General features: G+C 43.4%; 1 protein-coding gene across 1 annotated transcript in view; it reads left to right on the top strand.

The window, feature by feature from the left end:
- The window catches only part of LOC116828155 (myosin-IIIa-like), a 113,756-nt gene that overhangs the window by 6,870 nt on the left and 81,045 nt on the right, over positions 1 to 25,841 (top strand). The window contains exons 2-9 of the mRNA XM_032786182.2: positions 12,676 to 12,702; positions 13,053 to 13,152; positions 15,442 to 15,558; positions 16,433 to 16,537; positions 16,644 to 16,727; positions 18,043 to 18,245; positions 21,056 to 21,154; positions 21,257 to 21,371. Of these exons, the coding sequence (XP_032642073.2) occupies positions 12,676 to 12,702; positions 13,053 to 13,152; positions 15,442 to 15,558; positions 16,433 to 16,537; positions 16,644 to 16,727; positions 18,043 to 18,245; positions 21,056 to 21,154; positions 21,257 to 21,371 (850 nt within the window). The remainder of the gene's footprint in view (positions 1 to 12,675; positions 12,703 to 13,052; positions 13,153 to 15,441; positions 15,559 to 16,432; positions 16,538 to 16,643; positions 16,728 to 18,042; positions 18,246 to 21,055; positions 21,155 to 21,256; positions 21,372 to 25,841) is intronic.

The raw sequence follows: 25,841 nt of genomic DNA, 5'->3' as shown, positions 1-25,841 counted from the left end.
AGGCTAGTGCGTGCTATCACGCAGCATCTCATTTGCTTTGCCACGATAGTCAGAGACGGTTCCAGCCCTATTGCACCGATCTTCTGCCTTTGCGAGATTCTAAGTGATGAATGGTACCAGTCTATCTGTACCGTCTCTGCTGCTGTCTGATGGGTGTTCGCGGGTGGCTCGCTAAGCTCGCCGCGGCGGCCTCCGTATATCTCTAAGATGGACAAAATATGGCAATGCACTCCCCAGGTCGTTCCCTTTTTTATGCTTTTATCTAAACAATAGAAGTCAGTCCCTGCCGATTTACGAAATTATGACGGCAAGGGACAGAGGAGACCAGGAGCACAGGCGCTCTGCTGTCAGTCAGTCCCAGATATCCCGCAGACAAGGCATGAGCGCATGACCATTCTAGAGGGCTGCCCCCTGCAACAACTCCACAATTGCTTCCCTCCTCATCACCGCCTCCGGGCTACCGTAGGCAGTTATCCCCCATTTGTTCATGACATCAATAAACAATGATAGAATAACAACATGACTATTTAGTGAGATATGAGGAGGAGGCAGCCTCCCTGATGATATTCCTAGCCGAGGCTATCTCCAGTTCCTCTATAGAAGGGGCGTCAGCGGCGCGGAAGTGGCACAGCCTCCGCCTGTTGTTTATCTAGAATCTCCATTTCACATGAAAGTTGCGGACGAAGGAGAGCCCTCACGACCTCCGCATGCTCATGATTAGTCCAGAATGCTCCAATCTAGCTGAAAGGGGGGAAAGGGAGAGGAGCTCAGCCTTCCGCCTGTGATGATGAACGAGTTTACCCCCTATTGCTCATCTGCCAGCCGAGCTGAATCTCAGGACACAAAGACTGGTAAAGACGGGACAAATGACGCTGGGTCTTCCCTTTGCCAGAGGCCCCGGCAACCTCACGAGGCCATCCTAGGAAGCCGACTCAGCAGGATGTATGATTGATGACGTGCCTATCGCTCCATATTTTACTCCGTACATCTTCCCCAGGGGGAGGCGGCCGGGATGTAGACGGGAGCAATGCAGCGCAAAAAAAAAAAAAAAAAAAAAAAAAAAAAAAAAAAAAAAAAAAAAAAAAAAAAATAAAAAAAAAAAAAAAAATAAAAAAAAATCAAAAAAAAAAAAAAAAAAAAAGAAAAAAAAAAAAAACAAAAAAAAAAAAAAAAATGAGGCCCGCTGGTTTAGCCGCGCAGCCAAACGGTCTCCAGCAGCATGAGGTATAAATTATGGTGTGACATTGAAAGAGGCGGAGCAACGCTTTTTGTCCCTTTCTTTGAGGGGGCAAACGCGGGGGGCTCTAAACTTGCATGACATATTCCGTTAACCGACTGACGCCGTGTTTTTCGACCCCTTCAGGCAGAATTGGCAAGAGCTCAGCCAAAATGCCAAATCTTTTTGGGACTGCAGGAAGCTGCTGGCCGATAGCTCAAGTCTCAGTCCCCCCTCCGTCTCCATGGTGGTCCATTTGATTCTTTGGTCTTCTCCGCCGCTTGTCACACGCCCACTTGCTTGCCCAGTCCCTACTTGGCTTTGTGAATAGCTAGAGCATTTTTTCAAGGATTTTGGCATTTCGTCTTCTGGAATGCGACTCACGATCTCTGGAATCAGATTTGTCTCCCCATTTCCCCATACAGCGATCAGATCCAGTATCTCTCGTACGGTCCATGCTGGAGCTCTTTTTGGATTTGGGACTGCATGGCCACCCGTGCTGATCAGCGCTCCACGCTGGGCAAACAGGAAATGAAATTCAAAAGTTCACGGAGCTTTTCCTGTCTACATGGCCAGTGCATCCGAGTTCAGATCGCTTTCCAGGGCGGTCACAATGGTACACTGTGGGATACCGCCCTGAGGCCAATACCTTCGAATTGCGGCCACACTAACCCTAATCCGACTTGACAATACCGATTTCAGCGCTACTCCCCTCGTCGGGGAGGAGTACAGAAATTGGTTTTAAGAGCCCTTTATATCGATATAAAGGACTTCGTTGTGTGGATGGGTGCAGGGTTAAATTGGTTTAACGCTGCTAAATTCGGTATAAACCTATAGTGTAGACCAGGCCTCAGGATGGCTTTACAGTCTCACTGTGCTACCAAACTGGCTACCTCAGGATTCTTGCAGGTTGTGACTGACCTTTGTGTGGGTTTCAGGAAAGCTCAAAGAGTCTTTCACCTCCCCACCCCTACTCCATGGCCTTCATTAGGTTCTTCTTCGAGTGCTTGCTCATATCGATTCCAATTAGGTGTGCGCCCGCCGTGTGCACGTTCATTGGAAGATTTTTACCCTAGCAACACTTGGTGGGTCGGCTGGGCACCCCTGGCGCGGCGCTGCTATGGCATCGACTATATACCCTTGCCGACCCATCCGCTCCTCAGTTCCTTCTTACCGCCCGTGTCGGTCGTTGGAACAGTGGAGTGCGGCTTAGCTGATCTCCACCTCCCTAGCTATTCACTCGTTCTAATACTTATTGTGTATATAGTTTATTCTCTATAGTTCTAGTTAATACTTTTAATAATTTTTTGTAAACGTAGTTAGTGTATGTAGTTCATAGGGTTGGGGATTAGCCCTTTCCCTCACCCGGTGCCCAGGCCCATGCCTGGCTCACCGGGTTTCAAACCGTGCTTGGCTTGCTGCAGGCCGATGCCCACAGGAGACCCTCACGACTCCTGCCTCAAGTGCTTGGGGGAATCCCACCTCGCAGACAAGTGCCGGATCTGCAAATCCTTCAAACCGTGGACGAAAAAGGAGCAGGACTTTCGCCTCAAGCAGCTCCTAATGGAGGCAGCCCTCACTCCTCCACCTTCGGCACCGGGTGCCGGACAGTCCGCACTGGGGCAAAGTGCCTCGTCAGCACCGGAGTGTGCCGGCACCACGAAGGCACCTCGGCACCAGACGGCACCAGCCCAGAAACCTGCCCGGCACCGCTCCCTCTCCCCGCGAGCCAAGAAGCTCAAAGCTCCTGCGGCTTCTCTATCTACACCGCAGTCTGAGCAGCAGCCTAAGTCGAGCCACCCGGCACCAGTAACTGCCGCAGCACCGACAATCTCAGCACGGTTGATTCCGGCCTCGCAAGGACCGTTGAGTCTGGTGCCTGACCACTCCCCGGCGCATGCCTCGGTAGAGCTCATCGTTCCCACCACGCCAAAGACATTTTCTACAGCGAAGGAACTGATTGCATTAACGGAGCCCACCCTACCTCGACCCCCGGCAACTCCAGTGCAGGTTATTCAGTCAACAGGCAAGCCTGCCATGGTAAGGCCGTCCTCAATTGGCACTGCCAAGAGGCACCACTCAAGATTGAGGTCCCGCCAGCGTTCTCGATCTTGTCACCGATCCTGATCCCAACTCCGCTCGCAGTCCTGGTACCGATCTCCTTCTCGGTACTGGTCGTACTTGCGGCACCACTCGAGATCCCGCTTGCTGGCCCAATACTCCAGACATCGATCCAGCTCCCAGCACCGTTCGCGCCGCAGCCACTCTCATCATAGAGCTTCAAGATCCCGGTCGACCTCCCGGCACCGCGCTGGTCGCAGGTCCCGGTCCCACTCCTGGTACTGGTACGAAACCCAGTACCGCTCACCAGTGCGGCACGGAGAACAGTTTGCTGGATGCAGGGCTTGTCACCAAGCGGTTTCCGCTCCGCCATGGCCATCGCGGCATGCGTCTGTGTCATCGCACGGCGATAGTATCTCCCACGGGGATTCAGAGGTACACGGCCGAGTTCTACATGAGGCTCAAGGTCCAGACCAGGGTCCTCAACAGTGGTCCTTTTGGACGCCTTGGGCATATCACCAGGCCCAAGGCGAACCCACAGTACCATCACGCTCCACGCCGTCAGAACATCGCGCATCAGAGGCCACTGTTAGCCACCCCCCTCCAGTGGATACAGACGAATCTCCTTTGGCACCAGATGCTCAGGTCCTCCCAGACCCTGACATGCCTCCTGACCACGAGTCCATACACGAGACACTCGTCCCGGGTCTGTCGTCTTCCTCCTCCCCAGAAGAGGCGGGTAGCCAGGACATCCTCATCGGGCCCGCCCCCTATTGACCTCCGAGCTCCCCAGGACCTTCTGAGGTGAGTTGCCTTAAATATCAGTCTACAGGTAGAGGAAGTCCCGGAGGTTGAAGACCCTGTAATAGACATATTGTCGGCGGATGCGCCAACTCGTGTGGCTTTACCATTCATCCGCTCCACGCAAGCCAAACGGACACCATCTGGCAATCCCCGGCGTCTGTCCCTCCCACGGCCAGAGGGGTGGAACGAAAGTACATAGTACCCTCCAGGGGGTACAAGTAATTATATACCCACCCTCCTCCATGCTCTCTGGTGGTCCAATCCGTGAATGAGTGGGAGTGCCATGGCCAGCAAGCCCCCGCCCCCAAATCAAGGGAGGCTAGACATATGGACCTGTTGGGACATAAAGTCCATTCTGCGGGGGGCCTCCAACTCAGGGTGGCGAACCAACAGGCCCTGCTTAGCAGATATAATTATAATACCTGGCAGGCAGTGGGCAAGTTCACTGAACTGGTCCCACAGGACTCCTGCTAGGAATTCCAAGCCCTTCTGGAGGAAGGAAAGAAAGTTGCACAGACCTCCCTTCAGACCTCACTCGATGCTGCCGATTCGGCAGCCAGAACCTTGGCCTCTGGAATCACGATGAGGCGGATATCATGGCTGCAAGTGTCAGGCCTACCTCCTGAACTGCAGCACACCATCCAAGACCTGCCATTTGAAGCCCAAGGCCTCTTCTCTCAGAAAATGGACCCTAGGCTGCAGAATCTGAAGGACAATCGGGTGATTATGTGTTCCCTTGGGATGCATACCCCACAGACCCAACGAAGGTCCTTCCGTAGCCAGCCTCAGCACCCTTACCCCCCACCCAGGCCACGACAAGACTTTGGCAGAAGGCTCGGTCGCAGTAACCGCAGGCGGCAGTCTGGACCCCAAGGGGGCCACAATAATGGTCCCGCCAAACCAACGACGGGCCCTAAACCGAACTTCTGAAGGTGCGCCCGAGAGCAGAGCACCAGTCCTTCTCCAGGATCCCCTTCAGTTTTCCAGCCGCCTTTCCTTCTTCCTCCGTGCGTGGACCCAATTAACCTCGGATCGTTGGGTCCTACGCACGGTAGAATTTGGATACCACCTCCAATTTATTTTGCTCCTTCCCTCTCACCCCCCTTCCCCATCCCTCTTCAGGGACCCCTCTCACAGGCAATTCCTCTGGCAAGAGGTTCGTACGCTCCTCTCGATCAGGGCTATAGAGGAGGTACCGGAGGAATTAAGGGGCAAGGGATTTTATTCCCGATATTTCCTAATCCCCAAGGCAAAAGGAGGTCTCCAACCCATCCTGGACCTGCGAGGACTCAACATGTTCCTGAAAAAGTTGAAGTTCCGCATGGTATCCCTGGGGACCATCTTCCCATCCCTGGATCCTGGAGATTGGTTCGCTGCTCTCGACATGAAGGACGCATATTTCCACATCGCCATTTATCCCCCGCACAGCCGGTACCTACGGCTTATGGTGCACTGCCAACATTTCCAATTTGCGGTCCTTCCCTTTGGCCTCTCTACAGCCCCTCGCGTGTTCACGAAGTGTATGGGCAAAGTGCCTTGTCAGCACCGGAGTGTGCCGGCACCAGACGGCACCAGCCCAGAAACCTGCCCGGCACCGGTGAATACATGTCTTTCCTTACCTAGACGACTGGCTTATTCGAGGGACCTCTGAGGCTAAAGTCACCAGACACATGGGCATCATCACGGACCTATGCAGGCGATTGGGCCTGATGATCAGTCTAGAGAAATCTACTCTAGTGCCCACAGAAAGAATAGAGTTCATTGGGGCCATTCTAGATTCCAAACTCGCAAGAGCCTACCTGCCTCCCTCATTTTCAGGCATTAGTTTCAATTATAAAAAGCCTCCAAAGCTTTCCGATGGCTTTGGCTCGCACCTGTCTCAGCCTCCTCGGTCACATGGCCTCATGCGCCTTTGTAACCAAGCACGCCAAGCTACGCCTGTGTCCCCTTCAAACCTGGCTCACCTCAGTTTACCAAGCAGAGATACCATAGACATGGTGATCGCCATTCCTCAGAACATTCTAGGCTCCCTCGACTGGTGGCTAACACCCTCCCTGGTGCATGCAGGACTGCCGTTCCATCCGATGCAGCCTTCAGTGTCCCTAACGACGGACGCATCATCTCTTGGCTGGGGGGCTCACCTAGGCCATCTTCGCACGCAAGGCCTCTGGTCATTTCAAGAGCTAGGGTTGCACATAAACGTCCGAGAACTGAGAGCAGTCCGCCTGGTGTGCCAGATGCTCCAGCAACATCTGCAGGGTCATTGTGTTTCAGTGCTTACGGACAACACAACGGCCATGCACTAGATAAACAAGCAGAGAGGATCTCGATCCTCCCCCCTTTGTCAGGAGGCGATCCAACTGTGGGAATTTTGCATAGCCCACTCAATAGACCCTGTAGCATCTTTTCTCCCGGGGGCTCGGAATACTCTGGCAGACCAACTCAGCAGATCTTTTCTGTATCACGAGGGGTCGATTCGCCTGGACATTATACATTCTGTCTTCCGGAAGTGCGGCTTTCCCCACCATAGACCTCTTTGCTTCTCGTGAGAACAGGAAATGCCAGAGGTTCCGCTCCTTCCAAGGTCTCGCCCCGGGCTCGATATCGGACGCCTTCCTAATCCCATGGAAGAGCCAGCTGCTTTACGCCTTTCCACCCTTTCCACTGGTGCACAAGGTTCTAAAGCTCCACGGGGACAGGGCTCGCCTGATCCTGGTCGCCCCTGCGTGGCCCCGACAACACTGGTACACCACGTTGCTGGACCTCTCGATAGCCAACCCAATCTCCCTGCCTCTCCATCAAGATCTTATAACTCAGGAGCATGACAGGCTTCACCACCCAGACCTGCAATCCCTTCATCTCACAGCGTGGCTCCTGCATGGTTAGCCCAATCGGAGTTACGCTGCTCTGCCCCAGTGCAAGAAGTATTCCTGGATAGCAGAAAACCTTCCACTCGGTCTACCTACTTGGCCAAGTGGAAGCGATTTTCCTGCTGGTGTCAAAAACTGAATGCCACACCCATGGAAGTTCCCATCCACACTATACTGGACTACCTCTGGTATCTTAAACAGCAAGGCCTCGCTAGCTCATCATTGCTAGTGCACTTGGCAGCTATTTCTACTTTCCTCCCAGGAGAAGGTAGTCACTCTGTCTTCTCCCACCCTATGATTTCGAGGTTTCTCAAGGGTTTGGAGCATCTATACCCCCTAGTATGCCGCCCCGCCCCTTCCTGGGACCTCAACCTGGTCCTGACGAGGCTTACATCTCCTCCATTCGAGCCGTTGGCAACCTGCTCACTCCTATATCTGTCATGGAAAACAGCCTTCCTTGTAGCCATCACGTCGGCTAGAAGAGTCTCTGAGCTTCGGGCTCTGATGGTGGACCCACCATATATGGTGTTCCACAAAGACAAGGTCCAGTTGCGTCCACATCCAGCATTCCTCCCCAAAATAGTATCGGCCTTCCATCTCAATCAAGACATATTCCTCGCGGTCTTCTTTCCCAAACCGCATGCATCTCGTCGGGAGCAGCAGTTACATTCCCTCGACGTCCGTAGGGCGCTCGCCTTCTTTATTGACCGGACGAAGCCCTTCCACAGAACGCCCCAACTTTTTGTTGCAGTGGCAGACTGTATGAAAGGCCTATTCATCTCTTTCAGAGGATTTCATCCTGGGTAACAGCGTGCATCCGTACTTGCTATTGCTATGATCTAGCCCATGTTTCTCCAGGATTTATTACCACACATTCTACCAGGGCTCAGGCCTCGTCGGCCACCTTCTTAGCTCAAGTACCTATCCAGGAGATATGTCGAGCGGCTACTTGGTCTTCAGTACACACCTTTGCTTCCCATTATGCCCTGGTGCAACAATCCAGAAATGATGCAACCTTCGGCTCAGCGGTTTTGCATTCTGCAGTATCTCATTCTGCCTAGGTAAGGCTTGGGATTCACCTAACTGGAATTGATATGAGTAAGCACTCGAAGAAGAAAAGACGGTTACTCACCTTTGTAACTGTTGTTCTTCGAGATGCATTGCTCACATCCATTCCAAAACCCACCCTCCTTCTCCACTGTCGGAGTAGCCGGCAAGAAGGAACTTAGGAGTGGATGGGTCGGCAGGGGTATAGTCGATGCCATGGCAGCGCTACGCCAGGGGGCGCCCAGCCGACCCATCGAGTGTTTCTAGGGTAAAAATCTTCCTACGAACGTGCACGTGGCACGTGCACACCTAATTGGAATGGATATGAGCAACACATCTCGAAGAACAACAGTTACAAAGGTGAGTAACCGTCTTTTCCCTCCATGCACTCCTAGGACACACATTTCTCCATAGGAGGCAGGATTGTGATCCCTGTCTCCTACCACCTCTGCCTGTGGAATAGGCCCAGGGCACTGCAAGAGATAAGAGTGCATCCCTTGGAAGCAAATAGAAGCAGGATATTTCTCCTGCATGTCAAGGAGTTTTGGGAGGTTTATACTCCAACCACTCCTATGCCCACCACTCCTTCCACTTGAGTCCCACTCTGTCCTTGCACCACAAGCTCCTGGAGCTTTCCACCACCACTCCTAATGTGGGGCTGTGCATACAAAGCATGACCAAGTCCTGAGAACAATAAAGAGAAGAACCCACTGTGCCATTTGTAGTGCTGTGTTGCAGAGCAGGACTGGAAATTAAGAGGAAAGTGTATTAATATTGCCTATATGGTTGTCTTTTTCCATTTGCATTATGTGGCCCCTGTGTTAACAGTCGGAAAAATAGAAGCCCCAGTGGTTTCAATGTTTATGCTGCTGGTTAGTACATTTTGCTTTTAGTTATCATTTGTTAGTTGCTCAGAGGCCTACAAGTGTTAATACCTTTGGAAAAATGTATTTTTACTATTTTAATGTCTTCTTCATACCTTATGTTAATGCCAGGCTTTTTTTTAGTCTTTTAAAATTCTTTGCTTGGGTTTGAGTTTTCCACACTAACTAAGGTATTTTATTTTGTTTATGTTTCACTACCTCACAAATGGTGGAGAAGTTCAATAGGGCATAATGAATCACACTATTTTTACACTATTTTTGAAACCATCAGAAATCACTTAAATACATTCAGACAGGTTTTTTTAAAAAAAAGCCTCCAGTGGCCTCATTTTATTTTCATTCAATCTTGTAGACAGGGTGGGGAAATGAAGAGCAACAACGCTGCCTTGACTCCTTTTCTTCTCCATACTCGGTTGATGTTTCTGGCCTTTAGTTTCTTCAGTTGCTTGTTGAACATGGCTATGGGATTTATGCCTACAACAAAGAATTCGGAACTGAACATTGTGAACCAAAATAACTAGGTTCCTGTGTCCATGTGCATGATAACAAAAATTCAGTGCTGATGTGGCTGGGAGACGGTTGAAGTTTGAGGAACTGAAACTGTATAACTACCCTTGAGGGATGTCTATGCCCTTTGGCAACAAAGCAGGAAAATATTTTGTGTTCTGCAAATCTGTCTCTCGGGTATACATAGGAAATGAATAGTATAATGTGGCTTAACAAGCTATACAATTCTCAGAATGTCAGTCAAACAGGACCACAAGGGAATCTGTGGATTTCCTTCTTCCTTTTTTATATAAATTAACCACCATTACAGTGGCAATGATCAAGACCAATTTCCAAAAGGAAAATCAGATAAAAATGGTGAGAGGAAGGGACATAAAATTCTCTGTGACTGGGGGTATTTTTCTCTCTCCTACAGCAATTCATCTGCTAACCTCCTAGGGTGAATGAAATACAGTGCTGGAAACAAATCCAGGGGCACAGCATGCTTTCCAATATTCAGTAAGATTTTTTTAAAACCCCAGCAACATGCAGTGAGTAATAGTTACACCAGAAATGGAAAATGTGAATTGACATAAGGTTTTGCCTTGGGTGCTCCTTGGGCAATGGAAAAAATAGAACTTTATGTAGTTTAATAAAACATTGTCAGTTGCCGCATATTTTCTTCATGTGTGCATTTGCAGTCTTCATCAAAACTGCAGTGATGTCAGATATGTATTCTAAAGAACAAAATGACCTTCATGTAGTTGCACAAAGTATGCGGCTTCAAATGTACCAATTTAATAGGACAAATTATGTTTTGCTGAAAATAAAGCATTTTCTGTATTTGAATCTGTAAAAAATGTTGGAGGTATTTAAACACAAGTGTAGTGTATTACAGGGTATTTACATGAAACCTTTTTTATTTTATTTTTATTATTGTGGTTATTATTATTATTAATTACATATTTTGCCCCTGGATGCAATAACATTGTGTAGATAGTCAAGAAAACGAAGTCAAGCATCAGCAGACATTGGAATGATGAGCATTATAATTAAGTTTTAATATTTTCACATCATATTCAATATAACATGACACACAAAACCAAAACTGTCTTCATAATATTATAATAGCAGAGCATGTATGACTAGGGCAATTATTACTATACAAGAGTCTCCATACAGAAGGGGAGTGTATTGCAGAAAATATCCGTTCCATGAGAAGTGTAATTACATCTTCAGATCGATCATCTGGGTGCTGCATGCCATTGTTCTTACATGTTTTCAGCTTCAGAGTGTTCTAAATGCAGCTAAAAAATCATAGGCCATTTTGTGCTCTGCTGTGGTGAAACCTTCAGGACAGTTACAAAAGACTCGGGAAACTCATGGTTTTCCCATGCAGTTGATTGACGGTTTGATGGTGGCCTACAAGGTTCTGAATATCAATAGGAAAAACAGATTGGACTTTTATTATATCCCAGCCTCCGAAGGAGTAGCATAAATTTTGTGCTCCCCAGGATGTTACCCCCTAGAGCCCTGACTTCAGTGTAGGGCTGTGTTTTTACTGGCGCAGTCTGGCTCGAAGCATGAAGTACTCTGTATGTTTCGGTTAAGTATATGGTGATTTTCGCTGATGGCTCAGTTTGTGTCCATTATCTCAGAATTAATAGACTTAATATCACAAGCCATTAAACTAGCTGGTGAAGAAACAGTCAGAATTTCTCAGCTGTGGAGGGCGTTCACCTTCCGCCCTTGTGCTGGAGAGCGTGGAAATGCTGTAGATGTGGCTGGCTCCTGCACAAGGTGGAAAAGCTGCTTGCCTCTCCACTAGTCCTTGTGCCAGCACCAGGGCTGCTCGCACGCTCGCCCTTAGAAAATAGTCATTATGCTCAATTGAACTTCAGTGTAATGCTAATTGAAATGTATACACGCATGCAGAGTGAGTTTGTGACTTGAATGCTGAATAGCCTGGAGAGATTGTATAATGCGCCATCTCCAGGGATTTACAAGCAGCTGTGTGCAAGCACCAGTGCACTCTTGCTAGACACTACGCTAGACCAATTCCTGGATATAACAGTTCCTTCTGCCTTAGGCATGTTATGAGTTTGGGTTGAAGCCTGTGCATGTTAGGAGTTCAGGTTGCCCAAATGCTTCTAATTAAGCTGTGTGAAAAGATTTGTCAGAACCTGAGCCCAGATCTATGAAGTTGCACAGACCCGGCATAGTACAATTTGCTTACCTCCATCCCAGAATCTCCTCCAAGCTTTCCTCAGGTATTGGAACTCCCCTTTAACATTATAATTGCTAAGTGGGTGCTGGACTTCCCACACCTCTGTCATGGGGCCAGGCAACCCCCTATACTTCATTGCACTGGCTGGCCACGCCCCACTCTTCCATCCTTGGGTGAGCTGCCCAGTAGGTTCCTGTCTCCTGGCGTGCACCTCAGCATCAGAGTGAATGAAAGGGCCCCCTCTGGTTTCTCTGGAATGGAGATGATTACTAACATGAGCTCACAGAGGACAGTCTCCGTTTAATCTCTGCTTCGCAGCCGACACACCCCAGAATCAATTTTTCTTCTACCTTTCTCCGTGGTGTATGAAAAAGTGAGATGAGATCTGATCCAGTTCATGGACCTTTGCTGCTGCTGCCCTCTTAGACATTTAAACTCAGTTCCATCCGTAATCCTCCGCTGTTAGCTCCTGAATTCCCATTCATTGATCTTCCCTGCTCTCTTTCGGCATGTATGCCCAGTCTGAATCCTGCTCCTTGCATCCTCTGTTGACTCCTTCATTAATGTGTTGATGGGTCCCATTCCAGTTTCCTCAATGGGCCGTTTCTCCCATGTTTGAGATCTATTCATTTGTGGCTTTTCTTCATTATTTCTGCAATGGTGTGTAGACTTCCATTTGTTTGTTCAATTTAAAAATAAAAAATAACCTCCTAGGATTACTAAATTAACAGTTTAGTCATGCTCATAAGAAAGGGAAGTTTTGAAATATTCTGTCCCTTGTACAATCTTTTCCCATATAGTCCAAAAAAATCTGTTTAGACTGTACACATTTTGGGAAAAGGACCGTGTCTTGTGCTTCTGTGTTTATACAGCACTTCACTCAATGTGTGCTCTCTCCCGATCAGTCCCTCTGGGCACTACCATAAACTGAACATTAAATAATTACAAGTCACCAATTTTTAAAAAAATATATTTCCTTCCGGAGTTTGTCTGTGGTCATTCTTCCCATACTGTTCAATCATATGATCCCAGATTTGTGCCATCCATAATAGTGATTTGAGTAATTTTTCTGTTTTCTAGGCTGCTGCCAGGACACAGCTACTATAGGTATTATAAGTTTATTACCGTTTCTATACAGCATGGCTCCAGTCCTGCCACTGATGACTCTCAAATGGACTATTATGCTTATATTGTGCTCTATGAAGCTCTACACAGGTCCAGCAGTCTTTCCATGTGCTATCAATTGCATGATCAAACTTTTTATTTTTAAGTAGTGAACCTCGGGGGTACTGAGGTAAAAGTTATATTCTGTCCTGCTATTTTGGTCATTCATCTGTTTGAATTCAATCCATGAGATGTTTGAACATCTTTAGGGAGTTGCTGTCAACATGTCTACAGCTTGAAGATGCAAAGAATGTTTTCTTACATCAGAAAAGTGTACATCTCTTCTTTTGTAGATTTGAGCGAATTCATACTAAGAAAGGGGACTACGGTAAGTCTCTAGCCTCAGACCAGGAGGACGTAGATGATTTAGCAACCTTGGAGGTACTGGATGAGGTAAGATATTTAATTTATTTAAGTCTTCTTGGAAACTGGTGTTCAGATAAGAGCCAAAAAATACTGCTGTGTTTGTAGATTAACCTACCTTATTTTTTTAGATGAGCCTACATTCTCTCACTTTAATTACATAGTAGTCCATGGTACTTGACAGACTTCTGCTAGATTGTTGAATGAGAGATGAGATTAGTTGTGTCTGGAGTAGTGCCCTCTTAATGCCAAAACATCCTCATGGGCAGGATTGTGAGCTGGTGTAAATTGGCATAGCACCACTGACTTCAATGGAGCCATGCCAGTTTACTCCGGCCAAGGATCTGGTCCATGATAATGATTTAACTTTAAGATGGGGCAACTCTAGATACAACATATCCATTTCCACCTTCATCTGGAGTTGTTCCAGATTAATATTAACACTTCATCATAGGGGCCAGATTCTCAGCTGGCATAAACCACTGTAGCATCATTGAAGTCGATGGTGCTATGCCAGTTTACACCAGCTCAGGATCTGGCCACATAAGACCAACTTTTGTAGCATTTTAGATACTTAAAATAGTGCTGTTTGCCCAAGTTTGAAAAGTGGATCCCTTTTATGACAAGCAACATGGAAGGAAAAGAACACTGTGACCAAAAATTCTACTTTTAAAGTTTTTCCTTCTGGGGTCCTACTTAGCAATAACCTCAGTGCAAACAGTTATTTCCCCATGTTCCATTTACCTCCTTTTTGCTAGGGAATGCAATCACAGGGCTTAAATCTCCTCTTTCTCTAGCTTGACAATAGTGCAACTCCATTTTCATCAGTGGAGTTACCTCAGATTTATTCTAGTGTGTATGGGAAAGAGAATAATCAGGCCACAATGTTTTACCTGCAGTTCAGAGACAGTGGGTGGATGTGGATGAAATGCCACTGTTGCTCTGCTGAATGGTTCAGGGACAGCTACACAAGAGAATAAAATTCATAATCTCTATCTGCAAATTAAACTTCACTGATACATCAACCATTAGTGAGCCCTGAACTTGGCTCTTCGGTAGACATAGTGTGAGCCCTGCGTAGTGAGAACAGCACTTACAGAGTGCTGTACATCTTCAAAGCACTGTACAGACGTTAGCTGAGCAACTGTCCCATTAATTAGCTAATCAAGGCTATTCATCCAATGGGTAGAGCTCACATCCAAACATTTCTTTATATTCAGAATAGCTATATGCTGACAGTAAGATTTCTACTGTTTGCCAAGGAGTCCATTCAGCGAAAGCCACACTATGCTCATAAAAAGAGATGATATTCAGTATATTGAAAGGTTTGGTTCAAAACAAGAAAAAGGATAGATTTCCAAGCCTATGAAATGCTTTCATCGTGTTTTTCCTGTGGGAGTAAATGTTACCATCCCTGTTGCAGCTTCTTCAGTTTCCCCCTATTTTTCCCTCTTTCAAATACAGTTGAGAATTGAACTGTCTGTATCAAATTTACACTCAGCACAGTTTGGGGGGATGGTGACTCTAAGAAACCTTTTCACTCCTGATGCTGGTCCAGCAGGTAATTGAAACATCATCCCATGTAACTTAGAGTATTTCAAGGACTGCTCTAAGTTACCCCAGGTTACAGCCAACCGGTGCCTCAGCTAAGGATTTGACAGAGCACCCTTTTCTGCCTCTTTTCATCTTCCTCTGTGGAAAATAGGGGTGAGACAAGTGGCAAAGAGTTGGCTTACCAGCATTGTGCCACCCTAGGATTTTCCTGTGCCGGGGGAAATCAGCTTCCAATTTATGGCAACTTTCTGTTTGCTTTTCACTGCTGAGGCAGTAAAAAAACTGACATCAGACCAGATCAAGTGCTGATCCCAGAGTGTGTTAATATATGAATATGTTCAAACTAGTATCTATTTATTTATATTGGTAGATGCTTACCCTACTCCAAGGACTGCACATTTAAACGTGCAGTGTAAAAAGTTTCAGAAAGATCCAAACAGATGGACTTCTATGTCTGTATGATCAGAACTGAAGAAACAATCTGAGAACTTGGAATGGCAGTTCTGAATTCAGTCTAATGAGCTTTGCACAGAACAATGATGTGAGAGATTAGGGAGTCATAAATGAATAAAATTGATTGAGTTACTGCATAATTAATTAGCTAATATTTGTACAATGATCTGAAGATATGTGTTTATGTGATTCATAGAGGATGAGGTTACAAAAATATTGTGGCCTCTAAATGCCACTATGTTTGAAGGTACCAATGTGTTTCTAAGCACTAACTTGAACGTGCCTTGGCTTTCTTATTCTTTTTTACAACAGAATTCAGTAACGGAGCAGTTGCAGAAGAGCTATGCCAGGGATCAGATCTACACATATGTAGGAGACATTCTCATCGCTGTCAATCCATTTAGGAACTTAGACCTTTATTCTGCACAGGTGTGAAGAAAGTGTTTCAGTTGTGTTTTCTTGTAGTGATTTCCAGTGAAATTTGAAAATTCATATTAAATGCTAATACCAGTCATGATGTTTAATACAACATCTAAGTAACAGAATTATCAATAAATCATCACCTAGCATGCACTTGTACATATATATTGATATAAATGGTTTCAATTCTATATGCTGAATTCCTGAGCATAAATGAGACAGTTTGTCTCTCATGCACTGTCTCTCTCTCTTTTTTATATGCACACACATGTGCATGCACACACACACACACAGTCAAGCCCTGTGTACAATAAGTTCCCCAAATTCCATTTATCTTGTTTTCTGATAGAGGCTTATACCACCCAATGTTACTCCTCATTGTGCTTCACACTAAGAGCCTGGCTCTCCCATTTACTTCACTTGTACACCAGTATAATTGATGTTAGCTGTGCAATGGGTGACTGATACGACAATCTGGATGAAATAAAAGTTTGTTATCGTTTGTTATCGGTTATGGCAAGTAAAGAAAAGAACATCTGCTAAGGGCTGCCACCTTAAAACATACCAAAATACTAAATGGGTATATGAAAAGAAAATGGTATGAAATGGTAATTCAATGCTTTGTGCCTGAAAACATGAAATTTTGATCTCATATTTTGATTTTGATTTCATATTTTACATAGTCAAGGTGTGATGAGATTTCAAAGTATACCAGTTCTTTTTTAATAGTATTTAAAATATAATACAAAGGATCCATTGGTCCACGATATAGTAATAATAATTAATAATTCTTTATGAAGAAATATTATGAAAACATGATAAAATAATACAAAAATAGATATTAAAGGAACTCAGAAAACATTTGCAGTGTTCTGACCCTCAGCATTCCAAACTGTATATTGGAGCAAAGCGGACTGCCAATCCTCCCCACATCTTTGCTGTGGCTGACATTGTATACCAATCCATGGTAACATACAGCTTGGATCAGGTAAAGGTATTTATTTACACAATCAGATTTATGTGTCATACCCTTTGCTCTGCTGAGAAGGATGCAGTGAGAACAAATGGACTTCTGTTCTTGTCTTCTTTTTCAGTGTATTGTCATTTCTGGGGAAAGTGGAGCTGGCAAGACGCAGAGTGCCCACCTCCTGGTTCAGCAGCTCACGGTCTTGGGAAAGGTATGTTTTTAAAGTGGGTGCTCCCACAAGTCTCTCTAAAGCCTGAAACCTGAACAGATTGGAATATAATCTCAAACCTGCAGTATATTTTACAGACTCCAAATACCCTAATTCTGCATTGGAATCTGCTAGCGGAGGGTTGAGGATAAGATGTGGAAAAGGTGATGTGGCCCAGGACAATAATACCTTCTCCGGACAACCTTTCCAGTGTCAGAGAGGGGATGATGTGCCTCCTCCAGCTCAACCCTGCCTTAGTCCACTTGTAAACAATATTGGAATGGTGTAAAATATTACACAGCACAGTGAAAGTTTTACCCTTCTTGGGCAATCATCTGCCTTAGGGACTGTCCTGAATTTTTCCAAAATGTACCATGTAGGATTCTGTTTCACCTTTTGACATGCTCACCTCACTTAAGCAATGGATTGTTGTCAGTGTCACTGTCTTTCCGTATGATTCAGACCAGAAAGGTTGACTTGATGGTTTGGCTCCTTAAAGCAAATGGCAAGTATGCCTGAATTTGGGTCACATCCTGAGAGTTTTGCATATTAAAGGCTGGGTACAGTGAGCAGTGGCAAGTTCAGCAAATAAAGGTCAATGCACTAGGATGTCTTCTTAAGCCTGCAGGAGTATCTTCCCTAGAATAACAGAAGGAAGATGGGTATCTAATGGGGGAAATAATTGGCCCAATATTAAGAGAAGAGTGAAAGCACAAAGTCTGTGCTGAAAATGAGTGCATGGGTGAATTTTTGGCCCCACTGAAGTAATTGGGAATTATGCCATTGACTCCCACTGAGATCAGTGAATCCAGGATTTCACTCTACGTCTTAAGCCCTTGTTTCAAGCATACAGTAAAACAGTCTGAGGTGTTCCTTTACCATGGTGATTGGTGAGGTATAAAAACCTGGGATGAATAGTTGGATGGATAAAAATTAAGGTAAGTACAGTACAGTAAGGTACTTAGGCAAGTCCCTAGCTTTAAGCACGTCGCAGTCCCATTACCTAAGTACTGTACTGATATGCTTAAAGCTGGGTATGTGTTTAAGAACCTTGCTGAATTGGGGCCTGTGTGGGCAAAGAAAAGGGCTTTGCCTCTAGGTGCAGGAGAAAAAAAGAAGGAAGGGAATTCTTTCTCATTACAGAGATCTGATGTTTATTGTGATACCTAAATAAAGATTCCAGAAGTACACAGAATAAACAAACAATAATTCTCAATACCAGATGTAAATGGAAAGACCCATTTGAAAAGTTATTTTGGTATTATTCTTGAGAATGTTTTAATCAATAACTTTTCTGTATGTTGGCATTTATATCTAGGCTAATAATAGGACTCTCCAGGAGAAGATACTCCAAGTGAACAATCTTGTAGAGGCATTTGGAAATGCAGGCACTATTATCAATGATAACTCCAGCAGATTTGGAAAGTACTTGGAAATGAAATTCACTTGTGGAGGAACTGTAGTAGGAGCTCAAATTTCAGAATACCTCCTTGAAAAATCCAGAGTTGTCCATCAGGCTGTGTAAGTAAAAAGGAACAATTGACCCATTTTAAAGTAAACAAACAGGTGTGCAATATGGGAAATCTTTTATCGTATTCAAGTATAAGATTAGCAAGGTTTTTTCTTTCAAATAAACAAGAGGTTGCTAGGTTCTAAAGGTATAACTTAAATTAAAATAGCTTACAGTATATTTTATTACAGTCTGGTTTATTTAAACAGATCTGTTTTTAAAAAATTCTTGCATATATTGTATAGCAAAAAGGATAAACATATGTGGACAGGACTAAAGATATTCAAATACTTTTAACCCTGCATTTCCTTATACAAGTACTGTAGCGCACTCTCTTTGTCGTGAAAGTTCAACTTACTCAAAAGCAAAACCATGTAAAACTTCAGAGCCTACAGGTCCACTCAGTCCTACTTCTTGTTCAGCCCATCGCTGAGACAAACAAGTTTGTTTACATTTACAGGAGATAATGCTGCACACTTGTTATTTACAATGTCACCAGAAAGTGAGAACAGGTATTCGCATGGCACTTTTGTAGGCAGCATTGCAAGGTATTTACGTGTCAGATATGCCAAACATTGGTATTCCCCTTTATGCTTTGGCCACCATTCCAGAAGACATGCTTCCATGCTGATAACACTCATTTAAAAAAAGTGTTAATTAAATTTGTGACTGAATTCCTTGGGGGAAAAATGTATGTCCCCTGCTCTGTTTAACCTGCAGTCGGCCATATATTTCATGTTATAGCAGTCTCAGTGATGACCCAGCACATGTTGTGCATTTTAAGAACACCTTCACAGCTGATTTGACAAAATGCAAAGAAGGTACCAATGTGAGATTTGTAAAGATAGCTACAGCACTCGACCCAAGGTTTAAGAATTTGAAATGCCTTCCAAAATCTGAGAAGGACGAGGTGTGGAGCATGTTTTCAGAAGTCTTAAAAGAGCCACATTCCAATGTGGAAACTACAAAACCTGAAGCACCAAAAAAGAAAATCAACCTTCTTCTAGTGGCTTCTGACTCAGATAATTAATATGAATATACATTGGTCCACACTGCTTTGGATTGTTATCGAGCAGAACCCGTTATCAGCATGGACACATGCCCCCTGGAATAGTGAGTGAAGCATGAAGGGACATATAAATCTTTAGCGCATCTGGCACGTAAATATCTTGCAACGCTGTCTACAACAGTGCCATTAGAACATCTGTTCTCACTTTCAAATGACATTATAAACAAGAAGTGAGCAGCATCGTCTCCTGCAAATGTAAAGAAACTTGTTTGAGCGATTGGCTGCACAAGAAGTAGGACTGAGTGGTCTTTACATTTTTTATCTTTGAATGCAGGTTTTTTTGTACATAATTTTACATTTGTAAGTTCAACTTTTATGATAAAGAGATTGCACTACAGTTCTTGTATTATATGAACTGAAAAATAGTTTTATTTTTTTACAATGCAGATATAATGTGACCATTGTACACTTGGTATTCTGTGTTGTAATTGAACTCAATATATTTGAAAATGTAGAAAACATCAAAAAATTTTAAATAAATAGTATTTTATTATAAACAGATTAATTGCATGATTAATCACAATTAATTTTTTTAATCACTTGACAGCCCTAGTTTAAATTAAGCCCTTAATATGTTAAGTGTATTGTTTGGATTACTTTTCCTTTAATTTCCCCTTAGTAATGTAACTTGTATGCATAGTATTTGGTTAAATCCTGGAGTTTCTAATATAATTTTGCTTATACAGGAGTATGAACCAAGTACACATATATATTTGTTAAGTGTGTGTATGTGTGCGTGCGTGTATGTGTGTAATAAAATAACAAATGATAGAGAAATTAAACAACACTCCATAGAATAAATTCATATGAAAGTAAATTCCTGTACAATATCAGCTGTTTGTTTTCACATATAGTACATTAAAGTACAAAAAAAATTTTAGTAGATTTTTTTTGTCATTAATAATAATTAATGGCAAAAGGTTAGAACTTGGCACAGGGAAATCTTGCTCCAGACTCTAATTTTAATATTTCCCTCACTGACTAAAACTGAAAGTGTTTCGATTCTGTAGGAGCTTGTTACCTGAAGTATCTATGTAACACAAATGGCTACCTCTGTTTCCTCTGAGCTGATTTAGCAAATACACAGTTTAAAGTTTGGTCTAGTTTTAGGAAACGCTGTTATTGACAATTTTTCCCCAATCGAACTTCAGTTATAGAATCTTGGATTTTTCAGAATAAATTCAGCCTTTTCCCCTAAAATAATGGCTTGTATTGAACCTTTTCCCTGGGCTTGCTGATTGCTGATGAGGTCAGTGGGATCACTTAAACAGGATATGTCAGTAGAATGTGCTTAAATCCTTTTCTGAATCAGTCAAATCTCACAGAACTTTGCAGGATCAAACCCATAGTGAGAATGCAGCTCATCCTGGGAGGGAAGATTTGAACAGAGTTCCTCTGGGCACAGTTAGTTTACTAAGATTGTGGGCAGTTTCCAAGATCTGACTGAGTATTTACTTATTGTACCAAACACCACAGTGCACAGTGGCACATTTAGCTGCTTTTACATCATCTGCATTGGTAGATATGACACAAGAAAAGCTTGCACAGAAAAAGATGGAGCTTCTTAAAATCACTACACCAAGTACTCAGCAGGTATAAACTGATGGAACTCCATTGACTTCAATAGAGCCATGTCAATTTACAGCAGCTGAAGATCTGGTATTTTTAATAATGTTTAACAATAGCAGTAATGCCATCAATAAATCTAGCAATACAACTTTGTTACTCAAATAATTGCTTTTGTTGTTTCAGGGGAGAGAGAAATTTCCATATTTTTTATTACATTTATGCTGGTTTAGCAGAAAAGAAAAAACTGGCACATTATAAACTGCCAGAGTATAAACCACCCAGGTAACACAGTTTCTTATTTTACATAAATTGATTTCTAAGGAATACATTGTAGTTGGCTCAACCTCATTCGGATTATAATCCTTCGTTCCTCAACCCTTTCAGGTATTTGCAAAATGAACATCTCCGAACAGCTCAAGATTTTATGAACAATAATTTCTATAAGTCTCAGTTTGAATTAATTGAGCAGTGCTTCAAAGTCATAGGTTTTACCATGGAGGTGAGTGCTGATAACATTTCAATCTTTTTCATTGTTTTGAAACATTTCAGTGCTTCTTTCTGTGACAAGAGGTAATAAAGGGAAAATGCATACAAAGAATATAACTAATTTCCTTCACTATTTTTCTCATTTTGGCTAAAAATACAACCCGTTTCCTTCATTATATTGCTCACTTTGGCTATGATTCTTGGACATTTTTGGATATTCCATGGTCAGTTTGTCATTATATTGTTACATATTTTAATTATTTTAAAAGTTTTTAAGCATCTATATACTAAGAAAGTATTATTAGTGAACAGTACTATAAAATCAGTGGCCATAACACAGCTGAATATTTGAAAAAAGTTATTTACAAAATAAGTGCATAGAAAATAATGTTTGTAACTATTAATAAGACTATAATTTTAGCCTGGTTTGTGTAAGCTCTATTCACTTTTTTAATTTGAGTTTGAAATAAGGAGCCTTTGGCAAGGATAGTTGAAATGCATTGAGCTGATCGAACCCGTCATGTCAGAGTGAGTCTTATCAATGACCGGGGGCAGCTCTGTGTTTTTGCCACCCCAAGCACCTGACTGCTGCCCTCATGACGACCGGCACGCCGCCCCCCAGGCACACGTGTGCAGTGTTGGTGCCTGGAGCCACCCCTGTCAATGACCACTAATTTAATCCATTCTTCTTTCTCATTGTCTCTTTTCACAGATGTGTAGGCCACTGGTTCTCTCTTGTAAGCCTGTACCAGGTATAATTACAATAAATATCAGCCTGTTTCTTTTTAAAGTCTCCCTTCATCAACTGCTTTGAAACAAGGAATTTCATGTACCATTAGTAGAGGAGCTGCATTATAATGTTGATATTCATGATTATTAATATTTCTTAGCACACTGTGCATAACACTGTTGATGCCTAGTCCTGGAGGAGCAAGTCCAACAGGAAGGAGGTACTAAAAAGAGTCAAATCTGTAAAAATAGAATACTAGTTTATGAAAGAAAATCTGAGAGTTTTCTACAATTCCATGTGTGAGACTTTTCACAGGTCTAGTTTGGACAGAAAAGATATATATGGCTGACGACATGTTAACATTCAGCATGCCATCAAGGGTAATATTTTAGCTATGAAGAAATGTGTATAAACCTTTTCCCCTATGTTTTAATAATACTTTCCTGGCTGTTTTGCCATTAATGATGTATTTCTTTATTACTTACTGCAGCTTTCTTTCCATGGAAATTTTTGAATTGTTTGCAAAAAAATTAAAATCAGAAACACCATTGACTGCTGTTTTATGACACTGGAGTTGTCAATAAGTAGCAAAAGTATCTCCCATCATGCACTGTAGTTTCCCTTCTTGAGGGAGGTGATGCATCATGGCTGTTATATGGAATCATGGGAGATGAAGTCTGACTGGAGAGCCTGTCACATAAAGGAGAATGGGAGCATGAAACACCTTAACTACAACTCCCATGAGGCACTGAAGTGGCATTTCAGAATCCAAATATTTCATTTTTAGACATTGATCTTTTGACAAAAAATATCAATTTTTTCAATGGGAAGTGGACGCTTTTGCCAAAAAAATTCATTTACTCAAAAATCCATTTTCTGCTGGGAATTTTTTTTGAGAGAAAACTTTCAATCAGTCCCATTACCTACCTTGCTGCAAACCTATGTAGCCAAAGCAGATGAAAACTTCTAGCAGTGAACCTGAATTTTCATCTTTTTTTCCCAAGTCCATTCTCTTCTTTTTCCTTTTGATACTTATCCACAACTCCAGCGCGGTATAGCAGATGGTAAGACCCCAAAATCTCCTGTCAGCAGTACTTCCATGTCTTCAGAATTAACCTACATGAATGTGAAGGTTGCAGAACTGTCATCAGCAGAGCCACCCTCATGATAGGATCTTGTGGGGCATGAAGTGTACTATTCAGTTACACCAGCCTGTTCCTGTTCCCCGTGCTTAAACATTCATTTTGATTGATAAGAGCATCACCTGCATATAGCAATGACCCGATATGGCCCAAAAGAGGAGGTGTCACTTCTGATATTTTGGAAGTCCACTGAGAATGTGATTGGCCACACTACGCACAGTGCCAGCATGCATCTTCTAGTCACTTTGCAAAAGATTGTGGGATAGAGTGTGCTTAGTTTCTGAGTGGATGGGGAAGGAGAGGCATAAAGAGTCTTCCTTGCTTTTTGAGCCTCCTATGAAGGACTCCATGGGGCTATTCCTCATGGAATTGGTAGCCTCTCAAAAGAGGGTGGGGCTCTTGTATGACCCACTTCCACCCCAGCTAGCAGAGAAGGCTGGGTACAGAGGCATGTGGATACTGCACTGTCTTGAAGGGTGATACAGCAGTGGTGGTTCCCAGAGCTCCCATGAACTCCTGGAATCATTGTACCTAATCCAGGCATAATGTCTCCCTTCATTGCCACTGGGGCTCTGTGTCTCCACACCAGACCCTTTGTAGAACTGTGACTATATGCCAGGAATCAAGCTCTGTATGCACAGAGACTGCTACTTTTTGTCTAGAGAAAGATGCTGCATCAGAAAGAGGCTCCTCCATGGAAAGGTGCAATAATGTATCCCCAACCTTTGACATTTCATCATAGTGCACAGAGGAGTTTCTCTATATATCCACAATTCTTGTTCTATTAACAGGAGTCCTGAACATAGTCTTGTGCATTCTGATTAAAATGGAACCAACATGTTTTTGTGAAATCCCTCTTTTAAACTGGTTAGCATGCTGTAATGGTAACTACATGCTCTATACTTTGCTCTCTGTCCTAAACCCACAGTTTTACTTAAGACTGCATGACAAAAATAAAAGGAAAAGACTGCCTGGGGTGCACAATAATCATTCTGTACTAGACAGATCAACCAGATTTAACACCTACTCGAAAAGGGCACAAAAATGTCCGTTGCTATACCCATTATACAACATAATGGCAAAAGTCAAGTTATCCATTTCTTTGAATTTCCTCCACATTCTTAGGCTTGAAATGAAAATAATCACTTTACAAACATACATACTGTGTGCCAATCATCCTAAGAGTAATTTTTAGAGTGAGCTTTTTTAGTTGGCTTTGGAGTAGCTGGAATAATTAATTTTCATTAAGTATTGGATTTGTGCTGGATTCAATTCTGAAAGTTTTGAAAATAAGATCAAATATTTTTGAGCAATAAAGGTAATTAAGAATTTTATCTGAATAATTGATGCCAGCATGTTACAAAATATTATGATATAAAATATTGTGGAGTGATGAGTAGCCCATCTGATAAAATGCTTGTCCAAATACTCTGCACCCTTAAGAAAAATAACAGTCCCAAATTCTACTTTAATCCTAGTCTACATTACAGAAAATAAAACTGGCTGACTCTGCTTAGAAAATGACCAGAAGTCACCAAATATGGAGATGGGTATTCAAGTTTACAGCTAGATCAAAGCCAAAACCACAAGGAAAGCATTACTTTATCTATTACTATTACAGTTTTACTTGTCATTCATTATTATTTAAGGTCACTTACTATATATGTCACCTAAAATTTACATTGTGATTACAAACATTGGCCCCAGATGAGGAAGAAATCCCCATTCAGGACAGCAATTAAGCACATGCTTAACTTGAAAACAGTGGGATTTAGGCACACGCTTAAAATGAAGTGTGTGTTTAAAGTGTTATCCTGGATATGGATGAGCTTAAGGACCTGAATAAGTGCTGCCCTGAATCAGGACTATATAGTGTCTGCTTCTTCCCCTAGTGAAACACTGTTTCCATTGACTTCAGTGGGCACAGGATTTGACCTGTTATAAAACTCATTCTTTGTTCCAAGAAGCCTCCAGCCTTAGGACTAGATCATGCCTTTAAGCACAGCAAGGGCTGGTATGGAGTTGCTCCTGAACTCTCTGGTGTACAGAGGGAGAAACACAACCACTAAGGCATCCCTTTATGGGATGCAGCCTGCTCCTCTCTGCATGCTAATCTAGTTCTAAGCTATTGCAGAAGTGGGGTTAGGCCACATTCCCACCTCCTCCTTGCCCCCTATTTGGTGCCAGGCATCCCCTGGGGACTAGCAATAGAGTATGGTATGAGGAGAATGGGATAGATGTATTCCTGGAAGAGAGTGTGTGGTGGACAAGAAGAATGAATGTCAAGTATCAGAGGGATAGCCGTGTTAGTCTGGATCTGTAAAAGCAGCAAAGAGTCCTCTTGCACCTTATAGACTAACAGACGTATCGGAGCATGAGCTTTCATGGGTGAATACTCACTTCATCGGATGCATGTCAAGAAGAATGAGACTGCTCCAGGCTTGGGAGGCAGAGTGCTAGAAGGCATGGAGTGAGGAAAGGGAGCCGTAAAGCAAGAGGACTGAACACAGAGTGAGGAGAGTAAGAAGCAATGAGAGCAAAAACAGAGATGGAGATAAAGATTGTGAAGGATCTTGAAAGTGGGAACAAAGAGCTTGAATTAGATGTCAGA

This window comes from Chelonoidis abingdonii, chromosome 2, assembly GCF_003597395.2.
Source record: "Chelonoidis abingdonii isolate Lonesome George chromosome 2, CheloAbing_2.0, whole genome shotgun sequence".
NCBI classification, from domain to species: Eukaryota; Metazoa; Chordata; order Testudines; family Testudinidae; genus Chelonoidis; species Chelonoidis abingdonii.
This window is presented reverse-complemented; position numbering and strand designations above follow the sequence as displayed.